The following is a 10,229-nucleotide window of genomic DNA, read 5'->3' on the forward strand; positions in this document are numbered from 1 at the left end:
AACAAGAGACGTAAATGCCCTCTTTCGAGGGCAACGTACCTGCTAGTTAAAATATTAATAGAAAATATTTGTGGTCACAGCCATTTTACATTTCGAATTTAATTTCAAGAAATTCAATATTTTGTTTTGTTCTCGCTTTTTACAACTTGGTGGAGGTTTTAGATTCTTGCATGAGAGACCATAGCCCAATTCAATTTTGTCAATTTGAATTTTCACTGAGCGGATGATTGGTTTGGCACAATTTGACGAAATTGTATAATAATATGACGTTCCCAATTGTAATTTAAATATCATTAGAAAACATTGTTGGATTCAGCTGAATTTTAATAAAGAGGTATTCCAAGTTATCGGGATTTTTGTCCAACTTTTACAGAGATATCTCGGCTATCTAGCTCAAAATAAAATTTGCCCATTATACATACTTCTCCATTATACAAGTAGAATAAAGTTGGGTCAAACCAATGGTTTGTATTGTAGCATTTTTCCCTTCAGCAAGTGAAAATTCTGCTTTTAAATACAGTCTATGCATACTTATCACACTATTAAAATTATTTTCATTCATATTTAACTATTTCTAGGATTGCATATATTTAGGATGATGCATTCATGCAGTCTTTGAAATTAAGCAAAAATTAATATAAAGAGGGGTTAACATAATGCTCGATTTTAAGGGTTAATTGTGTGAGTTAAGAAAAATAATTATATTTTTTAATGTCACGGAATTTACCGCTAACTTTTTATGTTTATAGAAATTTGAAAACGTTTGCGATTTTGGAAATATAAGGCGCCAAAAATTCAAATTTTACAAATTTCAAGAGGCGATAACTTGAGAGGGGGTGGAGATGGAAAAAAATTTTCTTCTAACGAAATGAACTATTTGTTAATGTCTATAAGCCCCTAAAATTTCAAGCTTCTACAGGTTGGGGTCTAGAAGAAAAACGAAATCAAAAATTTGGAAAAAAAGACTTTAGATAACGGTAAATTTGAACGGCCATTTTGTTTTTCTAAAGTTTAACTATAGTATATCGCGCTAGGGGAAGCAAGCCATTTTTAGGGTTTCGGGGGGGTATAACTTCTAGAGGGGGGAAGATAGGTAAAAATTTTGTTCTACGGAAATAAGTTTCTAGTAAAGATCTATGTACATACAAAATTTCAGCTTTCTATCTTCAAGGGTGTAGAAGTTTTGTAAACAGACACACGGACAGACGGACGGACGGACGGACGGACGGACGGACGGACGGACGGTCGGACGGACGGACGGACGGTCGGACGGACGGACGGACGGAAGGACGGACGGACGGACGGACGGTCGGACGGACGAACGGACGGACGGACAGAGTGAAACTAATAAGCACTTTTTTTCAAAAATTTTTTGGAAAAGTGCTAAAAATGTTCACTTTTAGAGGAGACAAAAAAAATTTCACTTGTATAGGAATTTGAACGGTATCGAAAACAACTTTATTAATTGGAATTTTCCTATTGTTTATGTTCAGCTACAATAATAAAATCGAATCTTTAGTAATGGAACTAAAATCACAGTTGTATTTAGCAAGAGCTTTTAAAGTAACTCTGCTCTTTTATCTAAATCTAAATAAACGAGTTTTGCACTTAACTTATCATTTCGCAAGTAAAAAATTTTTTACTTGCGAAGTGATAAGTTGTAAAAGATTAAGGTCTTTGTCGTTATTTTGATAAAATTTTAATATGTACCTATAAGTTAGGAAAATTTATTTCCGTGTAGTTTCTTAACAAAATTTTAATCCATTTCTTATTATTTTTTATGATCCCTATAATTACCTACAAACTACAACTGAACTCGAAACAAAAAAAATGTCATCAAATCATTATTTTTATTTGGCAACATCATTATATAGTTACCAACTTCCCTTTTCATTTCAACAAATAAAATAAGTAGACACTTTTAATAAAACTATTAAAAATCATTAACTTTCTACTTATTACAAATTAAAATTTAGTCTGATTAAAGTAAGTTAAACAGAGTTTTATTACATTTTCTTTAAATTATAACACACGTATTTAAATTATAATAGGTCTTCCGGTCATTTAATTATGCTTGTACTTGTATAGTGTAGAGTGTAGACTAATAAAATTGTATAACCATTAAAAGCTATTATAATTATCTTTAATACGATAATTAAAAAAAAAATTACTTTTTAAAAACGAAGCAAAAATTTCTTTTGTAATAATTCATAATAGTTTAAATTTTAGCAATAAAATTTATGCTTGAAACTCAAATTTGACTATATTGAAAAAAAATTTGAATTCTCATAATTTCATTACATTCCGTGCTGAATCTATTCATCTATTTATGAAATTCAATAAAGTTGGGTCAAACCAATGGTTTGTATTGTAGCACTTTTCCCTTCAACAAGTGAAAATTCTGCTTTTAAATACAGTCTATGTATAGCTATCACACTATTAAAATTATTTTCATTCATATACAAAACTATTTCTAGGATTGCATATATTTAGGATGACGCATATATGCAGTCTTTGAAATAAAGCAAAAATTAATATAAAAAGGGGTTAACATAATGCTCGATTTTAAGGGTTAATTGTGTGAGTTAAGAAAAATAATAATATTTTTTAATTTCACGGAATTTACCGTTAGCTTTTTGCGTTTATAAAAATTTGGAAAACCTTGCGGTTTCGGAAATATAAGGTGTCAAAAATTCAAATTTTACGAATTTCAAGAGGTGATAACTTGAGAGGGGGTGGAGATGGAAAAAAATTTTCTTCTAACAAAATAAACTATTTATTAATATCTAAAAGCTCCTAAAATTTCAAGCTTCTACAGTCTGGGGTCTAGAAGAAAAACGACATCAAAAATTTGGAAAAAAAGGACTTTAAATAACGGTAAATTTGAGAGGCCATTTTGTTTTTCTTAAGTTGAACTATAGTATACCGCGCAAGGGGAAGCAAGCCACTGCCTTTCTGCGTTTCCAAAATTTCAAAAATACTTATGGTTTCATTGCAACAAATATTTAAAAAAGGCCATTTTTAGGGTTTTGGGGGGGTATAACTTCTAGAGGGGGGGAGATAGGTAAAAATTTTGTTCTACGGAAATAAGTTTCTAGTGAAGATCTATGTACGTATGAAATTTCAGCTTTCTATCTTAAAAGGTGTAGAAGTTTTGTAAACAGACACACGGACAGACGGACGGACGGACGGACGGACAGAGTGAAACTAATAAGCACTTTTTTCAAAAAATTTTTTGGAAAAGTGCTAAAAAGTAAATTTAAAAGATTGAGTTCTGGAAATATTAGTTATGAACTTTAACAATTTATAGGATTTAATTGCAGTAATCTAAATTCATTATTTTCTTCAAAATTCCTCGATATTTATATGTGATACTTCAGACTACAAGAATCTTATATTTAACAATATTTAAATTCAACAACTTGGAAAAAAATTCAGAAAGATTTGTTCTACAAGACTCAACAATTTCGAAATTTCTTTTAAAAAGTATTCCCCAACATAAGTCCAATATTTCAATATTAAAATTTAACAAACATCACACTAACGACCAACCAGTGTATAGAAACCAGTAGTAAAATTCGTTAGGTTTTAATTACTTAATGATTTCCATATTTTTATGGATGATGATTTCCTGATCTTGAAATTACTATGATGAATAATAAAAATTTAATTAAGTACAAATATTGGATGTGGGGCTTGGTTTATGGTTTAAGATTTGAGGTGATTTTATTTTACCTTTTTAGGAAGTTTGTATCTCAGTTTTTGTTTTTTTTCTTTGGTTTTTGTTTTTTCTTTAATTTATATAATAAATCAATATTGACTAATCAACAGCATAAAATTTTTAATTTTTTTGCTTTACCATCATTCAATTTTGTTTTTGTTTTTTTTTGTTAAATATTCTTTAAACTTTTTGAGTTTAATGGTTAAACAAACCTGGAGGAGAAAAAGAAAAAGTGAATTTTTTAAAGAAAAAAATAAAAAAAAATTAATTGAGTTTTTGGTTAGCGCAAAAAGTGCGTCCAATAAATTTTAAGAATTTTTTATATGAAATCAAAATTAATAGAGGTTTTACTTGTCGTATAAAATCGCGTAATTCCAGTCAATTAACATAAAAATTATTAAACGTCAAATTGAATTTGGCAGTTAATTCCAGATATAAAACAATGATATTTTATAGCTTAAAAGATTAGCTGACACTTTAATACCCGGTGCTCTAAAAACTAATGAATTTTATGATAGTTTTAGTTTATTAATAACGATTTCCGAATGAATCCACTAATTTAGAAAAGCGAAGACTTATTATTGTAAATAAGGAATCTTTCAGTTATAAAACTCATTCAACAATAACTCATAAAACTTTCAACTATTTTTGATTATACCAATAAATTAAAATTTTATCATTTTGTTTGTTAGGTTCTATATTTTCAACTTTATAACAAAGAGATTTTTGTATTAAATTAAATACAGGAATTCAACAACCTATTAACCGTGCTGCGTATATTAAACGAATATATTTTTAACTTAAATTTAATCATTTTTGTTTAATTCGAATGAAAGTGTTAAGATTGTGTTTTCCACTTAATGATAATAAAAACTAAGAGAAAAAAAATACACGCTTCTTTTGTATGAAAATCAAAATCAATTTAAAACAAAGCCTCAAGTTGTGGAATTAAAAATGTTAAGTCTATCAAAAATTAACTAAACTGTCAATACGCACAATTCTTAAACATTATGTTAATGATTTTAAGCCGGTATAGTTGTAAATTATAAAAATTTGCTTTTGATATTAATTCATACTTTTTATTGAAGTTAACTGAGGAAAACAATTGTAGACTCATTTTTACTACTCATAACACAAACTTCTGAAACAAATTTTCTATATATTATTTTAGAAATTCTAATATATGTATTATAAAGTTTAATAATAACAATAAGTTTTATAAATTTTTTGATTCAAGCACATTGTTCTTTTTTATTCTAATTTCAGATAAAAATCTTTAACCTGTGCAATTATAAAAATGACTGAACAAGGTTTATATGACAGAATTTACAATTTCCTCGTGGAAAATGAAGGTAAATAATTTAAAGCAAAAATCGAATTTTAAACACAAACAGAAAACTAATTGCATTATTTTGTTTTTTTAAATTTCAGATCCAAGAACAAAAGATTGGTTCCTGTCAGATAATCCTCAAAAATTATTTATGATCTTAGGAGCATATTTATTCTTTTGTTTATATGCTGGACCAAGATATATGCGTGATAGAAAACCATTTGAATTGAAAAATACACTTTTAATTTATAATGCATTTCAAGTGATTTTCAGTATTATATTATGGTGGGAAGTAAGTTAATAACAAATATTTCAATTTATATGAAGAGAATAATTAAAATTAAATAATTTTTTAAGGGTTTTGAAGCTGGATGGAGAAAAAATTATAGTTATAGATGTCAACCTGTTTATTATGGAACCGATAAACCACATGAAATGAAAGTAAGTTATCATAATTAATTAAAACTCATTTTAATATTTGAAAATTATATATAAATTTTTAGATGGCTAGAGCTGTATGGTTATATTATTTAGCAAAAATATCTGAATTATTAGATACAGTATTCTTTGTTTTACGTAAAAAACAACGTCAAATATCCTTTTTACATTTATATCATCATACATTGATGCCAGTATGTGCATTTGTTGGTGTTAAATATTTTGCTGGAGGACATGGAACATTATTGGGATGTATTAATTCATTTATACATATATTAATGTATGCATATTATTTGTTAGCTGCACTTGGTCCAAATGTACAAAAATATTTATGGTGGAAACGGTATTTAACTCAAATGCAAATTGTAAGTGTATACAAAGTATTTTAAAATGAATATAGTTTTAATGGTTTCCCTCATTTTTTTCAATATTTTAGATTCAATTTTTAATTGTTTTTGTTCACACTCTACAAGTTCAATTCCAACCAGATTGTGCATTCCCGAAATCAATTGCTGCACTATTAACATTCAATGCTGGTCTTTTTACATACATGTTCAGTTCATTTTATATTCAAAGTTATAGAAAAGAACAAAGAGACGCTGCAAAAAGAAAAAATGCTGAAATTAATAATAATGAAAAATATATTACAAGTGGTAAATCAACAAAAAGTGAATAGAATTTTAGGAAAAAATTTTAGTTTAACAATTATTAAACAAAAAAAAAAATTAGGTGCTTTCTTTTCTGTTATTTTTAAGAATTTTAAAAACAAATTTATTCTTATTTAGTTTATTATAAAATTTCACTTCGAAATTATAATTAGAATTTATTATGAAAAATATTTGGAAATAAAATACAAAAATACACAAAATATACAAATATTTTTAAATAGGATAAGTTTAAACAAAAAAACTTCTAAATTCTTTGAGATTGTAAATTATTATTAATTATTAGGAGCTAGGATCTTAAAAATGTAATTTTACAAAAAACAAACAAAAAAAAATGAAGTCACAATAATTTTTGTTGTGAAAACCAAAAATCTAATTTTAAATCTAAAATCTTTAAATATATTGCTATAAAATGATAAAAATGAAAATATTGAATATATGTAGCTCATAAATTTGATTTCTTGTTAATTTATACAGAAATTTTCTTAAATATATGTAGTTCATAGAAATATAATATATATAAGAATTAGAAATATATATATATATATATATATATATATATATATATATATATATATATATATATGTATGTGTAAGCGAATATTAATATAATAAAGAAATTAGTATGTATATAGAAAACGTTTTACATTTAGTAAGTAAAATAATGTAGCAAGAAAACTATTTCACACTCAGTCTTTACAGCAATAGTACATTTCCTTCATTGTATACAATTACAGCATAATTTAGAAATTTTAATATTTTTTACAACTTTTACAAAAGAAAATTGAAAGACATCTTGTTGGTTTCATTGTGTCTATCCACCTCTACGTCCATTCTCTATCAGAATAAAATGCTTACCTGTTTTATTCTTCTTGTAACATACAATTTCTAAACCCTAATTTTTTTTGGGTTCATCATTTCTATAAACGCAAAAAGGTAGCAAAAAGTTTCATTACAATGACAAAATATCGGCTGAAATTAATCGTTGTATTTAATGTTTTGTGTATAATCTTTTTTCTTTTAGACTGTAAGTTGTAGAAGTTTGAAAATTTACTGATGAAAGTCAACTTATTTTGTTTGAAAAAAAAAAATTTCTACCTGCTCCTCCCCATCCAAGTTAATCAAAAAATATAATTATATATCTTAATTCATTTATTTATCCGTAGAATTTGAGCACTATGTTGATGCTTCTTTAAAAAAAAAACTTTTCTTTTCACAATTATAGCAGAATGATAAGAAAGAAACGACTCGTTTAGAAAGATCCAATTAAGAACAAATATATTGTAATATTCGTGCTATTATACCCAGTTTTTTAAAGTACACTGAGAACCTACTATTATTTTACGTACTATTGCAACTTTATTTACAGTACTTTGTTTCTAATTTTGTTAATGTCTTTATATCTAACAAGTCCCAATACTAAATTTTTTTTACGAAATATTACGAATTTTTGGCTTCGTTGCTGGTTTTTTCTTTAAATGCCACTGATCGTGTCATATTTCTTATTATTTTTTTCTTCTTTTTTAAGTAAAAAAGAGTTTAATATTTTAAAAAATCTCAGGATATTATACACATTTTTTAAAAAGCTTCCCATTTAAATTCTATTGCACGAAAAAGAAAGGAAGGTAGGAGGAAAGAAAAAATGAAAAAAAATTTCAAATTCATATTTCAGTATGGTTTCAAATGTTAATGAGGTGTCGGCTAACAAAAATGTTATTAAAAGTAATATAAGGTTGACACATTTCAACAATTTGAATTATCTCATTTCGGTTATTTATACGTTACTTACCTATAAAATTGTTTCAAATAATTTCAGTTAGTTTTCAAGTTATTATTTTAAATAAATATGTATGTTAATAAATATGTATGTACCTACTTCCAATAAATTTTTTTTAAATAATTATTTTAAAACTATTTCAAACATGTTATATTGAGTGCTTCAAAAATTTTGCTGTGCTCTTTTTTCATATTTTATTAACAGGTAAACAAGAGCAATCTATTTATAAAATGTCCCTGCATGTGTATGTATGACCTATCTTAATTCTAAACGGAAAGAATTTTAAAATACCTGAACAAAAATTTTAAAATTCCTGTTATTTTACAGTCGGAATTTTTTAGTCATTTGGTAAAATACCATTTATTTCAAAAATAGAAAAATAGTCAAATCAGGTATAAAAATATATGATAGTTTTTTCCAAACATTTTAAATATTTTTTTTCTTAGGTAATTGATATAAATGATAGTAAGTTTTTAATATTTTTTCAAATAAAAATAGAGGTAAAATTTTGAAGTTTATATAAAATTTGTATTTAACAGATAATATTTGATTGTATTTTAGGTATTATTTTCTAATTCCCTCTTCAAATTTTTTCTTTACTATGCATTTATATCAATATTTAAGAATTATCTTTCATTAATTATATTTTCAACTTGACACCACAGTTACTCCCCATATCTTGAGTTAACTTACCCTATGAGAAAAAAAGCTGTTCACTTAAAAATAATGAAATGCTTTCAGTAACATATAAAACGTTGAGGGCGAAGGATGTGCTTGTTGTTTTTCCGCTTTTTTTATAATTTTAAAATAATTATCAATGAAAATATTAATATATTTTTTGGATTTTTCAAATATATTTTCTAAATTTTACCTGCTTTATAATAAGTGTGAATTTATTTTAATATTTCTTCTCAAAAAATAGCCACTTCGATTTAAAAAAAAACCATATAAAATAAGGTCGTGCTTTCAAGTTTCTCTCTGAGCATTGGGACTTGTTAGATATAAAGACGTTAAATTTTGTAATATCTGTGTTAGTTGATTTAGTTGTAGTTAGTTGATCTGTTTGTTTCTGGAAAATTAAAACGATTTAGATTTGTATAATGCATATATGCATACCTTGGCATTAAGAAAGTTATAAATCAAAGACGAATTTCTGACCCTTTTACTTCAAATTTAAATACATAGCAGTACATATTTCTTCAACTATCACTTTTTCATGTTCAAAATTTTCATATCCAGTTCTTGTATCTTAATTATGTAGATATTAGCGAGCACGATAAAGAAATATTATAATTATCCGTTTTATCAATTTAATTTTAAATACTATGAATTTAAGATATATGTAAAAAGACACAGAAACATTTAAATTCCTTTGGATGGATAAAACGATGGCTAAACCACCTTTAAGATATGTGTTTGCAGATTTTGAGGTAAGAAATACTTTGAATTTTAAATACTTTTAATAATTTATAAATAATATAATTTATAATTTATAAATATTATAATTAAATATTATAATTATTTATATTATTCCGTTAAATAATAGAAAAATATTATTTTTGGTTTTTACTCTATCTATTCAACTTTCGTTATTGTAATTTTGTGTGTAGAAACATTAACATTGAAAAATTATTCTCAAGTACCGAAGAATCAATATCAAAAATTTTAAAGCTTTAGCATTAGCTACTTTAATAAAAATTTGAAAAATTATCTGTATTAAAAACATATTTCTAACGAATTTGAAACTAGTAACGTTTTTATTTGATTTAATTTTTTCTACCCATAAATTACGCCAAAATATATGCAATGGAAGTAAAATTACTATCGAGAATCGAAAGCTTAGTCAGTGTTTGATTGAAGTGATTTGATTAAGAGAATTTGAGTTGTTATCGAAACAAGGTTTTTTAGCTAAGAATTTCAACAAAAATTAAGTACATATTTCGATATTTCTAATTTAATTTACGAGTGCTTGTTTTTGCCAATTTCCAAAAATTCAGGATAAAAATATTACTATAAAAGTTTTAACTAACTCATATTTTGTGTTGAATCTAATATTTCTTTAGAATTGGGTCTAAAAAAATATTAGACTAACAACCAACAGTTCCATAAATTAAGTAACTTTTAATCGTTTGAATTTTTGACCAACACCAAACGAAAAATAAAAATATCATCTTCATTAAAGCGCTGGAAATTAGCTATGGTCGCAATATAAAAATGATCAAATTTTCACTGCAATAAAAAAAAAATTATTAATCTGTTTAGAAAAACTAAATGACGTTATTTAAATTATGATTTCAT

General features: G+C 25.5%; 1 protein-coding gene across 1 annotated transcript in view; it reads left to right on the forward strand.

The window, feature by feature from the left end:
• LOC129607627 (elongation of very long chain fatty acids protein 7) overlaps window positions 1-7,424 on the forward strand; it is a 29,223-nt gene extending 21,799 nt beyond the window's left edge. Inside the window, exons 2-7 of the mRNA XM_055518722.1 lie at window positions 4,988-5,073; window positions 5,153-5,343; window positions 5,409-5,492; window positions 5,555-5,854; window positions 5,926-6,090; window positions 7,380-7,424. Of these exons, the coding sequence (XP_055374697.1) occupies window positions 5,019-5,073; window positions 5,153-5,343; window positions 5,409-5,492; window positions 5,555-5,854; window positions 5,926-6,090; window positions 7,380-7,424 (840 nt within the window). The 5' untranslated portion in view covers window positions 4,988-5,018. The remainder of the gene's footprint in view (window positions 1-4,987; window positions 5,074-5,152; window positions 5,344-5,408; window positions 5,493-5,554; window positions 5,855-5,925; window positions 6,091-7,379) is intronic.
• The last annotated feature ends 2,805 nt before the right edge of the window (window positions 7,425-10,229 follow it).

This window comes from Condylostylus longicornis, unplaced genomic scaffold (assembly GCF_029603195.1).
Source record: "Condylostylus longicornis isolate FDR11 unplaced genomic scaffold, ASM2960319v2 ptg000004l, whole genome shotgun sequence".
Classification (NCBI taxonomy): domain Eukaryota; kingdom Metazoa; phylum Arthropoda; class Insecta; order Diptera; family Dolichopodidae; genus Condylostylus; species Condylostylus longicornis.